Source organism: Agelaius tricolor, unplaced genomic scaffold, assembly GCF_023055355.1.
Source record: "Agelaius tricolor isolate 1412-34295 unplaced genomic scaffold, bAgeTri1.0.p SCAF_10, whole genome shotgun sequence".
Classification (NCBI taxonomy): Eukaryota; Metazoa; Chordata; class Aves; order Passeriformes; family Icteridae; genus Agelaius; species Agelaius tricolor.
Window position 1 is genome coordinate 3,304,151 of NW_027269270.1, and position 21,265 is coordinate 3,325,415.

The following is a 21,265-nucleotide window of genomic DNA, read 5'->3' on the forward strand; positions in this document are numbered from 1 at the left end:
AAAAAAAAAAGAATCATTTATTTACTATGTAAAACCTACCTTGCTCTTTGCCCTCTCTGCTCTGTTGTCTTTGAGATTCTTACTGCTCTCTACAACTTCTCTACCTGAAAGAGGGAATGGCCTCAAGTTGTGCCATGGGAGTTTGGATTGAATATTAGGAAGAAATTCTTGACTGAAGGCATTGTCAGGCATTGGAAGAGGCTGTCCAGGGAAGCATTTGAGTCCTGCCCCATCCCTGTAGGTCTTTGCTAGCCACATAGATGTGGCATTTAGGGTCATAGGGGTGATGCTCTTAGAGGGCTTTCTCTACTTTTTCTACCTTAATGATTCTATGAGCCAAATCTGCTGGGGCCTGGCAGGTTTAGCCATAAATTCTACTTGGTGATACAAATATCTGCAGATTCACTGTCTGCTGTTTAATCATTGTACTTGGCTCTAATTGGCTCCTCCCTTTGCAATGTTTCCTGTGGGCAGCACTGGCTCAGCAGAGCATTTCCATGTGAAATGATGCCTGCAGAGATGGCTCCTCACAGCCCTGTCTAAGCCCTGGAAAGCTTCTGCAGAGCAGGCATGGACCCTCTCCTAAGCATCACACCCCAAAACCCTGAGCCACACACACACAGCCTCCTTGGATGAGAGATGCCCTCAAAGATGGGATGAGGCTCCTGGGAAAGCAGCGTGGCTCACATCCCACCCCCAGGAGAGGTTCCAGAAGTCACTCCACATTGTCCCACCACTGCTTCTGCAGTTGTACCCCAGTGAAGAACCAGCAAAAGCCTGGCCAATGGAAGTTCTCCTCCTGCTCTGTGTGTGTTCCTTGGAGACTGCAGTTCTGCAATTTCCAAAGGAGCCTGACTGAATAACACCACGCTGCCATCTCAGCACCCCAGGCTCAGCCAGGCTGACTCCCTGGCAGTCCCTGGGCTGGGAGTTAAACTTTAATGTGAACTGGGGGGAGAGGAGCCCAGGCATGACTCAGCCACCCACATTCCTTCCCTTCCCCTCCCCGCTGGCAAGGGCAGTGGGGCTGGGGAGAAGCAGAGGGATCGGAGACAGAGCAGGGAGCTGAGACCCAGGGGCTGAGCCAGCATGGAGCCCTGGGACCCACGAGGGAAAAGAGTTGCTGTTGTTGGTGGTGGTCTGGTAGGAAATGCCTTGTAGCTGCTGCATGATTGTTTGCTGGGGAGCTGGGGCTGTGAAAACACTGCTTGAATGTGGGGGTGAATGTTTTTCTTTAAAGTCATTCCTCTGTCAGATGATGGGGTGTTGAGGAGGGGTTGATGGAGTTCCTGCAGTGGGAGGCTCCTGTTCTTTTCTTGGGTGAAGGGTTTGGGGGTGGCTGGAGCAGTGGTGCCCAGGTACACCAAACTCCAGTCCTTGTTTGGGCTGCCAGGTTCCCCTGTCCCTTGGCTGATTTTGGCTGTAACCAAAGCTCTAATGTGAAATGCTTGGCAAGAACTGAAACCAGTAAATGTCAGGCTGAGAGGAAACACCTTCCTGTGCCCACTTTTGTTTGGGAATGGTTTTCATCCACTGCTACTTGCAGAGAGGTGTGACACTAAAGGCCAGGCTGGATGGGGCTCTGAGTAAGCTGGCCTGGTGGAAGGTGTCCCTGCCCATGGCAGGGGGTTGTGACAAGATGGTCTTTAGCATCCTTTCCAACCCAAACCATTCCATGAGTCTGTGATTCTGTGACAGCTTGGGGCATTGCAGCACCTCCATCTCTCTCTTGACTTTTTGGCCATTAGCTTCTTGGAAAAGAATGAGTGATGACAGAAGAGGCTGTAGTGCTGACAACAATTCATATGGAAATTAAATTTTAAAAATAGTTTAAATTACGACCAGGACATATTTGTAGTGTTCTCCCTCACTGTGTTCCCAAGGGAATGGGAATTCAGGGCTGCTATGCCCTAAATACTGGTGAGGAAGGCAAACACAGTCCAGAGAGGAGCTGGAGCTTGCCTGCACCAGCTCCTGCTGTCTCTGGCTGAAGAGGTGAGCCCTGCTGCATTCAGTTGCTGTGTGTAAACAAGCCTGAGCTTGGTATGACTTTATAAAAAGAGTTTTGAGCGGTGGTTTTTGCCTTGGAGACTCTGCAAACACACAGGGCTGGCAGAGGACCACTCTTCAGTAAAAGGTCTCCTGAGGTTCTTGGTCAAAGGGCCTCCCTGTCTATGCTGAGCTGCATCCCCTGATCACTTCTTTCCTTTGGTGCATCTCAGCAGTGACCTCTGAGATACTTCATCCACCCTTCCTGATCCTTGTCTTGCAGGTGGGTGCATTGAATGCCTGTTTCTTTGCTAGAAGAGGTTTCCATGTTGATGTTTATGAAGCCAGGGAAGGTAAGGTCAGCCTGATCATTACTGTGTGAGCTCACTGAAACTGTAAGAAAATAATGAAAGCTGAGAGTGGCAGTTTGGGGGTATTCTTTTCTCTGTCCCCTTTAGCTCCTGTGGTGGGGAGGAGCACTTATTTTGAAGTTCATCTTGTGTGGAGGGAACCCACTCTTTAGCTGCTGAAATGATGCCCTTTTTATGTTCTTGGCTTAAACACTGATTCAAATCCTCATCTTTGAAGCCTGGTCTCTGCAGAAAGCATTATAGTACAGTGCTGGGTCAGGTGAAGAGATGGAGCCTCCAGATCCACAAGGCACCACAAAAGAGAAATTAGGATTTAGAGCCAAGCCGCTGGCTCAAAGGCAGAGAAAGTGTTCATCTTCAGTGTCTGTCAGCTGGCAGACAAAAAAGACCTGGGCAGAGGTGGCAGGTGGGAATAATAGCATGGAAATAACTCAAGTGTGCAGTGAAGGGAGGGAGGAGCCATGCCTGACACTCTGTGGCAACTCTTCCTGCCCTGATAGACCTCACAACAGGCAGTTCTGCTGCACAGCTTAACATTGCCAGAAGCTCCACAGCTTCAAAATTGTGGATTGCTCTTACCTGCCTTCTGAGCTGGATGGATCCTACTGCCCTGCTCCAGTTTTTGGCCCTTTGCTTACACTGATACACATGCTGGGATGGAGAGGCTGTACCCCCTGCACTGGCCAGACAGCCCAGCAAGTCTAAATGAGGCAGCTTGGAACAAGCCAATGCCCAGACATTTCCATCTGATCAGCCACAAAGAAGGTGACCTGCCAATGTCCCAAAAAGCATCAGTGGGCCCCAGCAGAACCTGGCAGGCATCCATTGCTCAGCCTGCTCCATTTAGAGGGGGAATGGCTCTTCATGCTAATGGCTCTCAGTGCTATCAGCACCCCTCTGGCACATGGGGCGCTGTCAGAATCCAGCATTCCCTTGGCTGGACTGGAGCTGCTGCTCCTTCCAGGCTGGAGGTGGCACGGAGTGTCCAGGCAGGGCTCCCTCTAACCCTGCTGTTGGTTTGGGAGGTGTTGCTGGTGTTGCTGCTGTTGGTTTGGGAGGTGTTCCCCCCCAGCAGGCCGTGCTGTCAGTGGCTCCATGGCTCTCCCCTGCAGATATCCGAGTGTCCAGCTTTGCCCGGGGCAGGAGCATCAACCTGGCCCTGTCCCACCGGGGACGCCAAGCCCTGCGAGCCGTGGGCATGGAGGAGCAGGTACTCTGCCGCCTTCTCTTGCTCTCTGTCCTTTCTTGTCCCTCTTCCACTGCACTCTGGCTCTTGTTTTGCGGAGATAACTAAAAACTCTACAACTTTGGGAAAGTTGTAAAGCTGGAATGTTTATTACAGCACCTAATGTGGAGATTACTCTCCTTAAAAGGCATGGCATGCATACTTCTGAGAACTTCAGGTCCCTTTTTATCCCCCTCTCAAATACACATGCATACAATTTCACAATAAGTTCATACATATTCATTTTTACGAATTTCGTGTGACATTTGCCGCTAGTTCTTCTTTATCAGAAAGAATTCCTAGGTCACGTTGACCTGCTCCCACAGCAGTCTCTGTCTCTCTTTATCACTTTCTGTCTCTCCTCTCTTATCTCTGTCCTTCACTGAAGCAGTTTCTCTGAGCCTAGGCTTTTGCACAGGTTACATAGCTGTGTTTTCTAACTCAAAGATGTACATTCCACCTAAATCAAAATGGATTTCCACTCTGGAGAATTTCTACTCTGTCTCACCCTCCCCTGCTTCACAGCACATCTGCCAGCAGGATCCTGCCCACCCCTGGCAGCTGGGCTCTGCTGCTGGCAGTGCTGCTGTTCCCTGGGACACCAAGCTCCTTCCAGTGTTTACCTCCCTCCTGGAGCAGAGGGCAAGCAGGGCAGGAGTAGATGGCCTCCCAAAAGAGCTGATGCAATACAGCAGGATGCAATAAAGGCAGCTGTTCTCCCCACTGGCATGCCCAGATTTGTATTTTCCCAGAAAACCTTGATCTTTGGGCTGACCCCTGAAATCCATCCACACTGCTCTCTGCCCAGCACGCTTGGCTGGGAGCCCAGCATTCTTCTGCAGGGTACTGGCTGCCATTTAACATCCAGCTGCTGGCACTGGTGGGATCTCCTGCTCCCTGGGTCCCTGCAGAGGAGCCCTGGCTTTGACAACACACATCCCAGTCCCAGGGTGTCATTTGGCTTTCATCCCCTGCCCTGTCCAGCAATCTGGGATTTTTCATGTCCCCTCTATCCAAAAACAATTTCCCTCTGATTTTTATGAGCATGAGCTTGTAAGTAATCTCAATAAAGTGTAGTAAATTGACATGACAACCCTGCTCAAGTTTTCCCTGGTGATTTGGAAATGTGTGAGGAAAGAGCTTCCCCATTCTCCCTGGAGTTCAGTGCTCAGGGGAGGGGATGATGCTTTGTAATTTGCACGAAAATCCCACAGTTTTGGCCAGAAGTGTGGGTTTTGTTCCCTTCTGTTTCAGATCGTGGCCAAGGGCATTCCCATGAGGGCAAGGAGGATACACACACCTTCCGGGAAAAAATACTCCATCCCTTATGGGAAGAAGGACCAGGTACTGGAGCTGCTTTGCAGAGCACAAGAGGACTTTGTTAGCATTTGTGTCTCTGTGTCATGGACAGTGTGGGGCTCATGGATGTGGGAGAGGCTGAGAAAATGAGGGAAGGGGATGGTTTCCTGTCTGTCTTCCTGCACTTCCATGCAGAGTGTCCTTCAGCAAAGCTTTCTGCTGGTTTGCCTTGCAGTACATTCTCTCTGTGGACAGAGCAAACTTAAACAAAGAGCTGCTGACAGGTAGGCTGTCACTTCTGTTTGCAAATTCTTCTAATACACTTTTTGCTGGGGATTTAGGGTTTGCCCTGTGACTAGAAGACTTTGAGCCCCAAGCTCCCTTAACCAGATCTCAGAAAGTCCAAACCTGAACAAGCAGAGGAAAACCTGTGCTGGTTCCCAGCTGAGCAGGAGACACCTCCTTGGCCTTGTCATGGATTGGGGCATTTTCCATAACCCCTGGTTGTACAGAAACAAATAAAAATTGGAGCTCTATGGCAAATCAGACCAGACCAAATTTATGCAAATTCCCCACTGACTGCAGGCACCTCATCCCATCCTGAACAGTGATGGTGGAAAGCAGTCAATGACTCATGTCACTGTGGGGAAGAAAAAGATCCTTGCAGGATTCCTTGCATTTTTCAAGTAGTTTGTACCATGGTTGACCAGTCCCAGTGTGCCCTGCCTGCTGGCCCTCATGCAACATGCAAATCATTTGCTGTAATGGCAAAAATCCCTATAATTTAGGGATCTCTTGGAAATATTTTTTGCAGTCACAGTAAACCCCTCTACATTTAGTTGTGTTTTCTTTTCACAGCTGCTGAGAAGTACTCCAACACAAAACTGTTCTTTGGACACAAGCTCCTCGGGTGCAATGCAGAGCTGGGGACATTATCCATTAAAAGGTAATCCCTGGACAAGCGTGGGATCAAGCACTGTGGTCAGTTAAGTTTCTGCTTAATCATTCATAAAACCTCAAACAATTGAGCAATCTCAGTTTTGAAACTACTGTGCAGGCAAAACCTTGTGCCAGCTTTGGAAAGCAGAGACACCAAGGCAGCATTCATAGGGAGATGAGGAAGGTTGAAGCAATTCCCTAAGCCCCAGGCTGGCAGCAGGCACACACTTCCTGACCTGTGCAGGGGATAAATGTACCAGTATCCATGGCACTGGGCTCAGGGACAGATTGCTCATCAGGGAGGGTGGATAACTGCTGATGTCCCATCCCTGGGAGCATTCCAGGCCAGGCTGGATGGAGCTCTGAGCAGCCTGGTTTTGTGTCTCTGCCCATGGCAGGGGCTGGAATGGGCTGAGCTTTAAGGTCCCTGCAAACCCAAACCACTCTGAGGTTCCATGACCTTGTTTCACAGTCTTTCACAGAAGTTCTGGTCCTGCCCCCCATCCTCCTGGCAGGTGCTGCAGGCTCTGCAAAACAGCAGCATTATCCCCAAAGTGCATTGCTGAGTAGACCTGGCAGAGTTATGCTTTGGATAAACTAGAGGATAATTATTCATCCTAAAGCTGTGCTTCCCAGACAGTGAGAGCCAATCTTGCCCCCATCCTAGAAGACTGTTAATACATTTAAATTTATTTATTTAATTAATACATTTAGCAAAAGGCAGATCCTCTGGGCACAGTGGTGCTGAGCTGGCCTGGAGTTACAGGAGGATTAACCACAGAATCATGGAATGCTCAGGGTGGGAAGGGGCCTTAAGGAGCAGATTCATCCAAGGTGCTTTCCTGCTTTCAGATCTGACCAGCAGACCTTGGAAGTGACGTATGACCTCATCGTGGGGTGTGATGGAGCCTTCTCAACAGTCAGGAAACAGTTCATGAGGCAAACACGCTTCAACTACAGCCATGAGTACATTCCTCACGGCTACATGGAGCTGACCATCCCTCCCAAGGATGGAGATGTGAGTGTGCCTGTCCCAGGGGTGCTACAACCTTCACAGGCTGGATATCTCACCCCCTTCTCACTGTGGCTCTGCTGCAACAGCTTTGGAAGAGTTAATTTCTCACCTGGGGTTCAGGCAGGGGATTAAACCTTTGCTAAGATAAGGCAGGGATCTCTTCCAAAAGTGGTGGCAATGTTGGTACCTGCATGCAAAAATCCTAGAGAGCCTTTCCTGGCATTAACTCTGGGATGGGATTAACTCTGGCTCTGAGAGGTCCTGGAGGGATGGGAACATGTCTATGAGGACATCAGCAACTGCAAAGCATCTGATTTTTGCCTGTATTTCTTGCTCTTTCCTCTTTCCCTTGCCCTGTGTCTCCCTGAAGCATCAGGGACCAGAAAGGGGCCCTGTAGTTGTTGTGTCTTCCCATGGGAACTGTTGTGCTGGTGTGCAGGGGAGCCAGAGCCTGGGCTGGGGCAGCTGAGCAGGGCAGGTCAAGGATACAAGGCAATTTTCTTTCTCTTGCAGTTTGCCATGGAACCAAACTACCTCCACATCTGGCCGAGGAACACCTTCATGATGATTGCACTGCCCAACATGGTGCTAACCCAGGCCATGCTCTCCTGGGGCACAGCATGGGGCTGCTGGGGATGAACAGCTGTGGTGGCAGGGACTGGGAGGGTCAGCAGTCACAGGATAACCAAAACACAGAATCAATTAGATTGGAAAAGACCTCTGAGATCACAGAGTCCAACCATGACCTAATACCACCTCATCAGCCAGACCATGGCACTGAGTGCCACATCCAGTCTTTCCTTAAAAACCTGCAGGGACAGTGACTCCACCAGCTCCCTGGGCAGCCCATTCCAATGTCTGATCACCCTTTCGGTGAAGAAATTCTTCCTAATGCCCACTCTAAACCTCCCCTTGTGCAGTTTAACACTCTGTCCTCCCATCTTGTCCCTCGTTACATGGGAGTAGAGCCTGACCCCCACCTGGCTACATCCCCCTGTCAGTGTTGTAGAGAGTGATGAGGTCTCCAGAGTTTTGTAGAGAGTGATGAGGTCTCCAGAGTGTTGTAGAGAGTGATGAGGTCTCCAGAGTGTTGTAGAGAGTGATGAGGTCTCCAGAGTTTTGTAGAGAGTGATGAGGTCTCCAGAGTGTTGTAGAGAGTGATGAGGTCTCCAGAATGTTGTAGACAGTGATGAGGTTTCCATTTGAGCCTCCTTTTCTCCAGGCTAAATACCCCAGCTCCCTCAGCTGCTCCTCACAGGACTTGTGCTCCAGCTCCTTCACCAGCTCTGTTGTCCTTCTCTGGACATGCTCCAGCACCTCAATGTCCTTCCTAAACTGAGGGGTCCAGAACTGGACACAGTACTCGAGGTGTGGCCTCCTCAGTGCTGAGTACAGGGGGAGAATCACCTCCCTGCTCCTGCTGGCCACAGTTTCTCACACAAGCCAGGTGCCACTGGCATTCTTGGCCACCGGGGCACATACTGGCACAGACCCAGGGAAGAGCCAGGAGGGACACCCAGCCTATGCCAGGCTGACCACAGCCTGAGAAGGTGCAGGGCAGGGTGCTCAGAGCCAGTCCTGCCTCGTAGTGCTGGGTAGGTACCTGTGGCACCTCTCTCTGCCCACACACCTGAGCCCAACCAGGCCCCCACAAAGCAGCACTCTGCAGCTGGATGCTGTAAGCTACATACCAGGAGCATCAGGACAGTGAGTCAGGCCTGGTCACACACTGTTTCTGCCTCCCCTGTGCCTGCCCAACATGAGAAAGGGGTGGCCAGACATTCATCCCTTGCTGTGCCAGGGGCTCACTGTGATTGCCAGGTGGCAGGCTGGGCACTGAGCTGCTGCTTCAGGTGTTCTCTCTGCTCTCTGGGCTTCTGACTGACCCTCTTTCCTGGCTGGCAGGACAAGTCCTTCACCTGCACGCTCTTCATGCCCTTTGAGGAGTTTGAGAAGCTCACAACAGGCGAGCAAGTGCTGGGGTTTTTCCAGACCTACTTCCCAGATGCCATTCCCCTCATCGGAGAGTAAGTGCTCCCATCTCCCCTTTTCACCCATCAACACAGGTATCTATTATGGGATGGGCTTTTTCTTGGATGATATCAGCAGTCTCAGCTGGGCTAGGCAGTTTCCTTTCCTCTTAAAATGAATTATCCCAGGACTTCATATTAACCGAGAAACTCAGATATTTTCTGGTATGTCCTTCCCACGTTGACCAACATCTACCACTGCTCACAATAAGAGAACCAAGATGTCAATAACCAAGTTATTGATTTAATTTAATTATGTGCAGAACTTAAAACCTGCAGACAAAATGTCTGGTCCACAGGGGGGAAGCTGACTTCCACATTTTTCCCAGCACAAACAGCCTAGTGCACAGGCTTGGGGATTGCACACCAGAGCTGACAGTGTCTGTGGCCTGGCTTCCTCAGCTTGGCTGTGGCACAGCTTGCTCTTCTCTCTCGTGGTCCCACACACCAAAATCTGTTGTTTTACCTGAAGGCAAGAGCTGAAGCACGATTACTTTTTGCTGCCAGCCCAGGCCATGATCTCTGTGAAGTGCTCCTCCTACAACCTCTCCTCCCGGTGCGTGCTGATGGGAGATGCTGCTCATGCTGTTGTGCCCTTCTATGGACAGGGCATGAATGCAGTAAGTTTGTGGCTGGCCTGTCCCTTTTGGTGGGGATCCCACTTCTTTCACCCACAAATGCCTGGTTTTAGTGTTTAACTCTGTAGAGTTCATGGGCTGGCCTGTCCCACAGCCTCATGTCCTCGGCACTGGCAGGGCTGAGCTCCTGTCATTATGTCCTCCTGGGAAGGACAGGGGACAGGGTGGTAATGCCACCTTCCCATGGACAGAGGACAATATGGGAGGGGGGTCCAGGCAGCTGGGAAGGGCAAGCCCCTTGATTTCTCTCAAGACCCCTGTCAGAGGGACCTGGAATAAAACTCCTGGTCTGAAGCTGTGGTCAGTGGGACCAAACAGCTACACCAGCTAAGCATCCATGAGAGCACTTCTCCTGAATATATGGGTCCTGTTTATGCCTGTTAACCCCCTAATATTCCTCCCAGGGCTTTGAAGATTGTCTGGTCTTTGATGAATTAATGGACCAGTTCCACAATGACCTTGGTAAGTGATGTGGCTGGGGACGTGAAGGAGCAGAGGAACATCACTCTGCACCTGAGGGCAGCTGGGTGCCCTGCAGGGAGCTGCCTGTCAACTGTTTCTTTCTTCTCCCAGCTGCCTGCCTCCCTGAGTTCTCCAGACTGAGGGTGCCAGATGACCATGCAATTTCAGATTTAGCCATGTACAATTATGTAGAGGTAGGTGAGCCCCACAGCAGAGCTCTCAGGAGGCACGCAGCAGGCAGGGCCTCTGCTGGGCTCTCACCCTGGCAGGCTTTAGCCTCAGAGCTCCTTGGGAATGTCACTGGGGCTGAGGAGGCACTGCATCCCCTCCAGGACAGTGGGAGAGCTGGCAAAGCACAGGGAGCTCTGGCAAAGCCCGTTGCACGGGGGTGACGGCTGCTCTGTTGCAGATGCGCGAGCACGTCAATTCCACGTGGTTCATCTTCCGCAAGCACGTAGACAACTTCCTGCACGCCCTCATGCCTTCCACCATCGTCCCACTGTACACCATGGTAAGCCAGTCCCCACTTCTGTGAGCTCCTCCTGCCTGGCTTTGGGCTGGTGACATTCTCCTGCCCCCCCTCCCAGGTGACCTTCACCAGAATTCGCTACCACGAGGCCCTTCAGCGCTGGAAATGGCAGACAAAGGTTGGTCAGGGGTGGTGCCCACCCTCCCCACGCCACGAGCCTTGGGAGCATCCTGCACACCAGCACTGCTCAGCTTTGGTGGTGGGATGTTCTCAGGTGAGATGACTTTGCTTGGTGCTGCAGGGTAGGGGCCAGCCTGTGACGATGTTGGGGTTTCTCTTTGCACTTGCAGGTAATTAATCGAGGGCTGTTTGTTGTGGGGGCAGCAGGGCTGGGGGGCACCTACCTGCTGATAAAGCGTCTGGCACGGAACCTGAACTTCTGCTTGGAAGACTTGTGGGGCTGGTCCCATTATCTGAAGAACTTTGGAAGTCTTCCCTTTGGCACAAGAGTGGATTAAATGTATGGGGAGCTGCTTGTTGTAATAAAAACGAAGGCACGGACTGTTGGCTTAGCTGGCTGATTTCGTTTCTCTTGGGATGTGGTTTGGCAGCTCCTGCAGCCCCCTGGAAGCAGTTTGGCCTTTCTCCCTTTCCCAGCTGAGAGGAGTCTGTCAGGCCAAGTGCCCAGAAAGCCTCTCCAGGGGCTCAGGTGTGTAACCCTGGCAGCCTGGCCTTCAGGGATGTGGTGTGTAGACGTGGGACTTTGAGATTATGGTTTAGTGTTGGACCTGGCAGTGCTGGGGTAGTGGTTAGATGGTCAATCATCCCAAAGTTTTTTCCCAACCTTAATGATCTCATGTTTCTGTGACCTGACTGGTGTGCCCCAGCCTGCTCTTAGCAAAAACAAGACAACATTTTGAGGGTCCTGAGGTCAAAAGTAGCTGCAGCCTGGGATAGTACTAGGAATACACACTTTCTTTCTTCTTACCTTGCCCTAGACCCTCACAGTCATTGCTTAAGAACAATAAAATGGCCCAAATTGACCCCTGATCTGATGTAGCACTGCCAATCTCATTTGAGGTAGTCTATGTACAGCTGCCAGCACACAGGCAGGACAAACACTGTTCTGCAATATTCAGAGAGTCAGTTTTGGTTTGCAAAGAGAGCACCATTCATGGCATAGATGGCAAATTGTGTAGAAAACAGTTTGCTTCTCTAGCTGGGATCTTTCCCAGGCACTGTTTTTATGGAAAACAGTGGCAGCAATGACAAGGTGTGACTGTAGTTTCTCCAATGAATGCTTTAGCTGCTGCCCTTGCACCTTAATCTTAGCAGGACAGATGTATTTAATTTACATATTAATTTTTATTCATATTAAACTGCTTCAGAGAGCAAACAAAGATGCAACACAATACAAGTCTTTGTAAATGAATCCCAAACTTAAAGCAAATAAGGAATTGCACCATCATTTTACCGGAATGACCCACAACGTAAGAACAACTGGCTGCTGTGTGTGGTTCGATAAGTGCTGAGCTGGAGATGCTCTGGGTACTTCCAGGTGTTTTGCACAGCTGGCTCCTGACATGCTGGCAAAGATGGGGTGGAAGAAGCTATGGCTGATCTGCAACCTTCATTTTCCAGGTGCTCATAGATCACAGATCAAGTTTCATAGATCAATCAGTGGCTCCTTACAATGCAGGGGACTTCAAGGCATGACGGAATTAGGCCAAGCATGCAGAAGCCCAGGCAGAACCTTGCCTGAGGTAGATTTGAGTGATGTCATGAAGCAGTTGGTGATTTGGGAAAAAGATCCAGTGCATGTTATCCAGCTGCTCTTCATGACAAGGTAGAAGTGCTACAGGGCCCGTCATATCACTGCAGCCTCTAGAGCAGCTGCTTGGACCCCTTATGTCCTATTCAGCAGTGAGTTCTCTGGAAAACGTTGCATAGTGGTGGAGACCAATGCAGCAGGGGAAGGCATGGAGCAGATCCTGGAGGCAGATCCTGCTGCAGCAGAAGAGAGATGGCAGTATTGAAATCCCAGCTCAAAATCAAAGCATTGGAAGCACTCTGTGCTCTCAGCTGGCTTTGAGGCTCTGTGTCCAAGACTGCTGCCAGAAAGCAAAGTTAGCATCAAGAGATGGGACAGGAGCCACTGCATATTCCTGTGGTGTTTCCCTCTACCAGCTCCACTAACACAATCATCAAGCAGTGGGCCAGGAGGCTGGTATGGGTGCAGTCCCTCAGCGAGCACCTGACATGACGGGGGCCTCTTGGAAGAAGGGATGAAACCATGAGGATAAGGAAGAAGGGATAGGAGACTTAGTTTAGGAATTCCTTAGTTTGAGCTTTCCTTAGCTTGGGATTTCCGTATTTAACAGTGCATCCCAGTGCTGCCAAGTATTGCCTCATTCATTAAACCTGGGGTTGACGACAGTGGTGGTGGCACTCTTGAAGAGGGGATTATCAGCCTGGAGGGAGAGAAGAGAGAGGCTTGTGTTGGGCTTTCCTGCAAAACATTACCCATCCCACCCATCCCAATGCCAACAGCACAGACAGCATTGGAAGAAGGATATTTAGGCTGTAGGATATTTATCCATAGGATATTTAGGCCCCTAAATGGCAAAATCCAGCTGGGCTGAAAAACGAGCAGTGGGGAGGGCTCAGGCCTACATGGCTGTCTCTGGAAAGGATGTCCCCTCCTACTGTCCCCTCCCCAGTGGATCTGGGCACCCCAGAACCCCCCACTGGCACAGATGGGCTCTCTTACATCATTCCACTTGGCTTTAAGCTTCTCCTTCTCAAACCGGCGGTATTCCCGGCGGTCAAGCAGCTCCATCAGGAACCGCCAGATGACCAGGACCAGAATGCCAAAGAGGAGCACGCCAGCGATGGTGCCGCCCACGATCAGTGGGACGTTGGGAGGCTGTGGGCACTCTGAGGGACAGACAGACAGACAGACAGTGTCAGGCTGCAGCCCCCGGTGAAGCAGCAAGGATGCCATGGCAGGGTTGGCAGCCTGCCTGTGGCAGGGCAGGAGGAGCAGGGATGGGATACCTCTCTCAGGATCAACGACGATCGTATAAATCTCATCGCCATCCTCCTGGACCATATGGAAGGACATCCAGCAGTTCTGGGAATCCTTTTCCCTGCATTTCCTATCATTTGTCCTCACCTCTGTTGAGTTTGTGGACAGGTGGATGTTGGGACAGGCCTGGGAGCAGTTCTTCTCAAAGGGGCCGCTGCCGAAGAACTTGCACTCCACACAGGAGCTGCAAAACAAGCAGCTGCAGCTCACATCTGCAGGGGCAGAGACCCTCTCACCTGGATTTGGGCATTTTGGGCCCTGCCTGTGCATCCCTGGGATATTGGGGATCCCCGCTGCCCCTGTGCCCATCACTCACATGTATCTGCCACAGGGAGAAGGGCAGCCTGGGCACTCCTGGCAGAAGGGGGGCTGGTACCCTCCCGTGCACTGGCAGCGGTTGCAGTGGCAGGTCCCACGGAGGCTGCACACGTGTCTGCGGGTGTTGAGGCAGTTCTCCGTGGATTGCTGGCACTGGCAGGCACTGCCCTCATACCCAGGCTGGCACTTGCACTCCCCGCAGTCGCATTTCCCACGTGCTGCAGAGGAAGAGATCTTTCAGATCCTGCAGACAGCCAGGCCACCCTCCCTCTGCCCATGCTTGGAGAGCATCACCCACCCTGCCCTCACCACACCACCCTCAAGGAGGTCCTACAGGATGGCGTGGTGGGACCCAGCAGCTCCATAACCCAGGGGTGAAGGCACAAAAAGGCCACATCTCCCTGGGCACTGAATTCTTCTAAGCAGTGGAGAAGCCGTCCCAGGGGCATCACCTGGGCCGCCGCAGAGGGAGCCGTTGAAGAACTCGCAGTTCATGTTGTCACACTGGCAGAAGGTGCCGTAGATGTGCTTGTCAGGCACGTCGCCGGTGTGGCACACGCACTGCCCGCACACGCAGTCCCCCTGCCCCGAGCAGATCACCGAGCTGTTGTCCCTGCGGCAGCTGCTCTCCAGCTCCTTGCTGCTCTTCCCTTTGGTGTCGCACTCGCACTTCTTCCCTGTGTACCTTGAGTTGCAGCTGCCATCAGAGGAGAGGAGCAAGCTTGGGTCAGTGGCCATGAGGCATGCACAGGGCCCAGACCTCTCCTTTGCTACCCCTGTGGCAAATCTGGGACAGCCTCACCAAAAAAAAATGACAGCATGTTGGTGATAACTCCATGCTGGAGCAGGGAGCAAGCCTCAGAAATGCTGCTTTTCTACCAGTCATATTCACAACACCAAATAAATGCCCAGAAGTTATTGTTATGTTTATAATTTCCAAGCCCTTGCCAAGGAGATGTGAGTATTTCCTGAGGAAACCCAGTCTTTTCCTCTCCTTGTCACTGAGAGGCCATGAAGCAATAATTACACTTAAAGACCCTTGTGAGCTGCAGCCAAGAAATGGGATTTTGAGGGATTTCTACAGAAATCTCTGTCTGCTCAGTGGGTGGATTGGTGGATGATTTGATACTGGGATGGATGGGTGGATAGCTGGAGGGATTGAGGCCCTCAGGAAAACAACATAACCTCCAACAGCAGAAGAATCAGCTCGTGTCCCTGCCTCTTGAGCACACAGGGGACAGTTCCAAGGGGAACGCACAAATCCACCTCTCTGAACAAAAAAAAATTTGTACAAAGCTACAGAGCCCAGCCCTGGCTTGGCCCAAGTTCCCTCTCCCAAGATCCCTCTCCCAGCTATTCCCCAGCTTTGGCAGCATTTGAAATCGTGTTTTGGGTGGACAGCATGTACCTGCAGATCCCACATTCGATGGTGCCTTGCCCATTGCAAGCAGCTGGGTCAGTCTTGTCGTTGCAGTGGCAGTCGCAGTTGCTGGCCACGTGGACAGTGATGGTGTCTGTGAAGCCCAGTGGCCGGATGGTGAAGGAATAGTTTGGAATGCACGCCTTGGCTGTGACCTTCACATTGAAGGTGACCTAGAAAGTGCAGAGTAGGACAGGGAAGGGCCAGATGTCCAGCTGTCAGAGTGTGGTATTGCCCCTAGGCTGAGGACATGCACACCCAGAACAAAGGAGCATCTCCCGCATCCCATAGCATTTTGGACACTCTTGGCAATTAATTAATATAAACAAAAAGCCTGGAAGAGCAACCACGGTTCCTGTCTTTGAAGAACAGGGCAACAGAAGCTGTGCAAGCTGTGGGGTGTTCCTGGTACAGGAGAGCATACCTCTTCATTGATCTTGACATTGTCACATTTGCCTCTTGCTTCATCCATGGAGTCCTTGTCATTTTTGCATTTGGAGTCATATTTGACATCCAGAGTGTCCAGCAAGGTGGAATGGTCCAAGATGATCCGCGAGGAGAGGTTCTTTGGAAAAATGGTGGAGAAAGTGCCATCAGTCCAAAAGCAGACCAAACCAAGAGGGTATGGGGTTGCAGGTCAGGAAGAAGAGCCAGAGAGCACCACAGGTCAGGATCTCAGCTGCCTGGGGTGGTTCTGGAAATGCAGGTGATGTCATTGGAGAGGTGGGAACTCCAGCACTTACATTGTAGGCCACTTGGATGAGTTCAATGATGTTGCTGGAGTCCTTGTTCAGCTCCCCCACTGCTGACTTTGGGATCATCTCACTGAGTTTCTGCAGTGGAGGGCAAAGAGGTGAGCACTTCCTAACACGTGACAGCAGAGCAGGAGACAGCACCAGGAGACACACACAGAGCTGTGTCTGTTCTCCTGGGAAGGGGATGGAGGCACCTGGACCATCTGACCTATTCTCACCTTGTAAACATCCACCACCCTACTGGTGACAGCAAAAATGGGCTGAATGTTGTTTTCGGCAAGTTTCTGGACCAGATGGCCAACAGATGGGTAGTCCTGGATGGGGAGAAGGATATCAAACTCAGCACAACCTCCCCCACCAGCAGAAGAGCAGACACTTCTGGTATGGCAGCACAACTTATGGTGATTGAGGTGATATTTTGGTCTCTGTCTCTAACAGGCTATTTTACATAATATTGTCTTTTCGGCCTGGGGAGGGAGGTGGGGGGTGCTGGAGATGCTGAACAGCCCCCAGGTACTTACAAACTCATTGCTCCTTTTGTACATGTTGTCCTCCAAGTGGCACTTGCCATCGTTGGGGGTCAGGATGCCTGCAAGCTTGCCATCCCCAGCAAAGTGGAATCCATCATCAGTAGCAAACACCAGCAAGCGGGTCACGTTGCGCCAGCCAATCTGGTCCTGCAAGTGGCACAGAGAGTGGCCCCTGTCCCTGAGCAAGGCTGGCAGGACAGTGCCAATGGGCACGCTTTCCAAACTCTTGTGTCAGCCACAGCGTGGGGCAGGGGGCAGGAGGAAGGTGGGTTAAGGGAGATCAGCGTTAGGAGGCTCTGGGGTAAGCTGCTCTCTTGTACTCGCCAGACTGACCTGCCCTGTTGCCAGATTAGAACTTAGGCAGGATGGGCTTCCAGAGCCCACCTGGAGAGGGGGAAAAGCAGCCCTCTCCAGGATGTGTGTGGGCAGCAGCCCTCCTGCCTGAGCACAGCTGCTGGCAGCAGGGCGGGTGCAGGACTCACCCCGCACACTGCTGCCTGCATCATGGCATCCAGCCCTCCCTCTGGGGCATCCAGGTTCCCTGAGATGAACTGCTTGCCCACTTCACTCTCAAACTGCTGGGCGTTGTCCGTCAGCGACAGGATGTGCTTGAAGGCGAAGGGAGGCTGGCACTTGGTGTCCTTATTGGGGCAGGGGTTCCGCAGCTTCTCGGGGTGCGTGTTCACGAATGGCAGCACCGTCTTGTCCACAAAGGAGCCAAACCCTAGGGCAGCCAGACAGCTTCAGGGACAGGGCACAGGGCAATCTGCTGGCCCCTGTGTACGTGCCCATGTCCCTTGCCCTGCCACACTCTTCAGCCTGGCAGAGGACACCTGCTGTCCACTTCCCACATCCTCCTCCAGCTCTGCAGCTCTTCCCAAACAGATGTGCCAGGCTGAAGACAGGCTCACCTGTCACAGACATGTTTTATGAAAAATTCTTTCCTTAATTTTTTTTCTCCTGAGAAGCTGAGAAGCCTCAGAAACAGAATGTAAACAATAATGATCTGCTGCTGTAGAATGTAACAGGTGGATCTGTGATTGGTCTCATGTAGTTGTTTCTAATTAATGGCCAATCACAGTCCAGCTGTCTGGACTGTCTCAGTTAGTCACAAGCCTTTGTTATCATTCTTTTTCTATTTTTACCTAACCTTCTGATGAAATCCTTTCTTCTATTTTTAGTACAATTTTAGTATAGTTTTAATACAATATATATCATAAAATAATAAATCAAGCTTTCTAAAACGTGGAGTCAACATTCTCATCTCTTCCCTCATCCTGGGACCCCTGCGAACACCACCACACTCACCAATGCGCCGAGAAGGGGTGGTGCTCTCCAGAGCCCTGAGCAGCTCCCCTCCCAGCTTCTTCACGTTCTCCAGGTCATCCAGCATGGAGTAGGAGAGGTCCATGAGGTAGTAGAGATCAATGGGATACCCCATGGCACGGCGAAACTTCACCTCAAACGCAGCAGGCTGGCCTGAGGGACAGGGACAGCGGCATCAGCTGCCGTGTTGGGCCAGCTTGTGCCATCACCCACCCCTCCTCTCTCTTGGCAGAAAAGGGGTGGAAATGCAGGCTGCAACATGCTGCTGTGTCTCAGGTGAGTCTGGGGATGAGTGGAAGGGCATTGCTGGCAGGCCACAAGAAGAAGGGTGTTGGGAACACCAGGCAGAGCTTACCTATCCTCAGCTTCAGGTGCACCTCCTGTGGAGTTAGCTGTGTTTCACTGCTTAAGGGCTTGTCCTGTGTTTTTCTGATCTCATTGCCTGGAAACTCAATCTCACTGCCTGGGCACCCCCTTTGCTTCAGCTGCTCAATGGTGTCACAGCGGATGGAGTCAGGCTCGCCAGCTTTGGTGAAATCCTGTGTGTGACAACACCAGCAGGAAAACAGAAATCAGAGGAGCAGGGGGTGAACAGGCACCTTACAAGATTACCTGGTCCCCAAACCAGGTTTCCAGGGCATTGATGGAGAAAAGAGAACCATTGATGGGTATTTATGGAGAAAGGTCATGGCTGTTGGATCCCTCCTGGCCCCATCCTCCATTCAGGACATGAAACACTCCCACAATGAAGTCAGGAAGAGCCAGGCAGGCAGGGTAACTGGCTTGATGCCTGTAGCTGACTGCTGGGGGGGTGACAACTAGACAGGCTACAGGACCTACCAGCTTCTTGCACCAGGCACAGCCAGGACCAGACTGAATGCAGTCCTTGCACGTCCCCACCTTGATCTTGGGGCACTCCATGGCAAAGGCTGGAAAGGCAAGAAGACAGAGTTGGTGTGGGGGGCAGCTGGGGGCGTTCAGACACCAACACTGGGCACCCAGGCTGGCCTGAGCCTGCCCTGCCTCTCAAACCAATGCTGGGGGCTCTGGAAGGGCCCTCAGATGCCTTGCTGTCCTTCAGCTGGGCTGGCTGGTGTTAACTCCAGATCCCAGGAAGTGGAAGGACATGGCCTTTGCACACCTCTCAATGCTGTGTTCCCCCTGCTGTCAGGCAGCATTTTGGATCCCCCCCACTCTTTCACTGCCCATGAAAGGTGCTAGGAGGAAGCAGGTCAGGCTCACCTGTTGTCACCAGCAGCAGCACCCAGGTCACTGCTGGCAGCTGGAGGCAGCAGTCACGAGGCATTTTCTGCAGGACAAAAAGCATCCCTGTGACCACCTGGGATGTGCCCCAGGGATGGGGCAGCCACAGTTTCTCTCTGGGCAACCTGTGTTGAGATCACATTCATTAACACTGTCACGTGTTACACCTTTCCCAGCAGAGCAAACCCTGACCGTGTAATGGCCTTGCAACATGGAACATGGGGAAGTCAGAAAAGAGGAATTTGTTAAAAGAAAAAAAGAGGAATAAAAAAGTAAAAGGAAGAACAGACATTGCGCTTTATAGCAATACTAGACACAGTGTCTGAAAACCAGGTCATCAGTTTCAAAATAGCTCTGATAGCTGCCCTGAGTAAGACAAGAACCACTCCTTGGCTCCTGCCATCACCTCTTCCTGTCATCTCACCAAATAAAGAGATCAGAGAGATGTGGAAATGAGAAAACAAGAGAAACCGTCAAAAGACACTGAGGCAGGTTGTACATGAGGGCAGCTTAGATCCCCTTCTGAGGCATCATCTGAGGCATCAGTGTGTGCTGTCTTAGCTCATCAGCCTCTCCAGGACACCAGCCCAGCTGAGGATGACACTGGTCAGCCTTGAAAGGACGTCTGGTCTCCTCCCAAGGGCAGAGAGAAAGTCTGGGTAGGTCAGTGGGTGATGTTTGCACAGTGTGGTTTGGTGCCCAGCTGTGCCATAGATTTTGAGATGTGGCAGGACCCTAAGGGTGGTGGCCATCACTGATTACAGCTGGGGCCATCTGGAAGCCCACCCTGCCTACCCTGGATGCAGTGCCCCTGGCAGAGCTCCACAGCCAGCACCACATTGCTGCACAGCCAACAAGAGGCACTGCTGGTGTCACCCAGCCAAACCCTGAGGGTGATGTGGCCTGGGAGCTCACTCTGCCACATCTGCACAAGACCATCCTATGGTGGGTGGCCAGAGCCCTTCTGGACAAAAAGCTCTGCAAGTTCCTCTCCACCACCACAGTCACCCACAGTAAGATTTTAAGGGCATAATTTATTGTCACAGCTGCAATGTCCCCGTCTATGAGTCATGCACACCCTGTGGTTAGCTGGCCCAACACATTTCTGTCACCTCCAGATTCTGCCTGCAGAGTTTGAGCTTGCAGGAAAGCAAAGTGGGTTCTGCCTTTGTTTCTTGTAGAACTCAGTGACTGACACCCCAAATGTGCCTAATTAGGCTCCGATTCTGCTACAAACCAGAAGTTCCCTCACATGCTGTGAGGACCAAACCCATGGACTCATTTTCCACCTGCCCAGTGTTTCCAAGCATTTAATTCCTGCTGCCATGCCAAAGTGTGCAGTGGTGATGGGACAGAGCTCTGTGAGCTCCTCGTTTTTGCTGGAGGTTAGAGTTTCCTGCTTACAGGCTCATCTCATAAAATAGAGCAACCCTAAAACTGGGTTAAAAAAAGCTCCCAAACTCCAGAAATAGTCTCAATACACCCCCAGTGCTAGCTGCTATCAAGTATTGTAAAGTAGAGTTCATGTTGTGAGCTGCATTTGGATGCCTTTTTCACCCCCACAGTGGCTTCTTGCTCTTGTCACAAGAGTGTGAAGCACATCCTTACACTTGGAGAGAACATAACAGGAAGTTCAACAGTTCTCCCGCCATGTAGAGAAATTACTCTGTGATGTGTGGGCAGGTGAGCAGAGGGCTTTCAAAGCAAGCAAATGGGGCCTCTGCCTTTGTCTGCCTCCTTACAGCCTTCAGAGGAGGGCAAAGCAGGTTTTCAGCCTGACTCTGAATGTGCAGAGCTCTGACATAGGCCTCAGCAGCACTTCCTCCAAACCCCTTGATGATCCCTTCAGCTCATGCCAGACTCACAGTCGCCACCAACCCCTCTTCTGCATGTGCTCTGCCTGTGAAGTTCCTTTTCTCTCCTTCTTTCCCATAAGTTCAGGCAAGCAGAGGGGCGCACATAGCCCATCCTCCAGCCCTGGTGTGAAGGAGCAGAACTGCAGAACTTCACAACCACTTTCACCCCAGAGTGGGGAGTGGGGTGCCAAGATGGAGCAACCCAGCTAAGGGCAGGACACATTGCCACCAGGTTCTGCTTCCTGGCCAGGGCTGCATGGTGGCATCAGGGG

The 21,265-nt window shown here is 51.7% G+C and overlaps 2 protein-coding genes across 2 annotated transcripts; one reads left to right on the top strand and one right to left on the bottom strand.

Moving 5' to 3' along the window:
* The first annotated feature begins 1,035 nt into the window (after window positions 1-1,035).
* KMO (kynurenine 3-monooxygenase) lies at window positions 1,036-10,955 on the top strand. Its single transcript, XM_071434270.1, has 15 exons — window positions 1,036-1,143; window positions 2,273-2,342; window positions 3,473-3,570; window positions 4,840-4,929; window positions 5,120-5,168; window positions 5,743-5,830; window positions 6,676-6,841; window positions 7,352-7,423; window positions 8,744-8,865; window positions 9,341-9,488; window positions 9,911-9,968; window positions 10,080-10,162; window positions 10,378-10,479; window positions 10,556-10,615; window positions 10,788-10,955. Exons 1-15 carry the CDS (start codon window positions 1,090-1,092, stop codon window positions 10,953-10,955), a joined length of 1,428 nt encoding a protein of 475 aa, XP_071290371.1. The 5' UTR covers window positions 1,036-1,089.
* Window positions 10,956-11,782: 827 nt separating this feature from the next.
* ITGB2 (integrin subunit beta 2) lies at window positions 11,783-19,646 on the bottom strand. Its single transcript, XM_071434434.1, has 15 exons — window positions 19,117-19,646; window positions 18,715-18,803; window positions 18,230-18,413; window positions 17,857-18,027; window positions 17,031-17,272; window positions 16,540-16,695; window positions 16,237-16,332; window positions 16,007-16,096; window positions 15,688-15,828; window positions 15,252-15,436; window positions 14,296-14,540; window positions 13,842-14,061; window positions 13,495-13,709; window positions 13,208-13,374; window positions 11,783-12,908 (listed from the first exon to the last, which is right to left on the bottom strand). The coding sequence occupies exons 1-15, from the start codon at window positions 19,199-19,201 to the stop codon at window positions 12,846-12,848; spliced, it is 2,349 nt and encodes a 782-aa protein (XP_071290535.1). The 5' UTR covers window positions 19,202-19,646; the 3' UTR covers window positions 11,783-12,845.
* Window positions 19,647-21,265: the final 1,619 nt, after the last annotated feature.

Bases quoted from the DNA above. Each gene is read 5' to 3' on its own strand.
- ITGB2 (XM_071434434.1), bottom strand. From the start codon at position 19,201: ATGCTTTTTGTCCTGCAGAAAATGCCTCGTGACTGCTGCCTCCAGCTG. The intron at 17,273-17,856 runs GTGAGTGTGGTG...TGGCTGCCCTAG, and splicing joins CACCCCTTCTCGGCGCATTG to GGTTTGGCTCCTTTGTGGAC. The intron at 14,062-14,295 runs GTGATGCCCCTG...CTTCCTCTGCAG, and splicing joins CTCCCTCTGCGGCGGCCCAG to CACGTGGGAAATGCGACTGC.
- KMO (XM_071434270.1), top strand. From the start codon at position 1,090: ATGGAGCCCTGGGACCCACGAGGGAAAAGAGTTGCTGTTGTTGGTGGT. The intron at 7,424-8,743 runs GTGCTAACCCAG...CCTGGCTGGCAG, and splicing joins TGATTGCACTGCCCAACATG to GACAAGTCCTTCACCTGCAC. The intron at 9,969-10,079 runs GTAAGTGATGTG...TTCTTCTCCCAG, and splicing joins CCAGTTCCACAATGACCTTG to CTGCCTGCCTCCCTGAGTTC.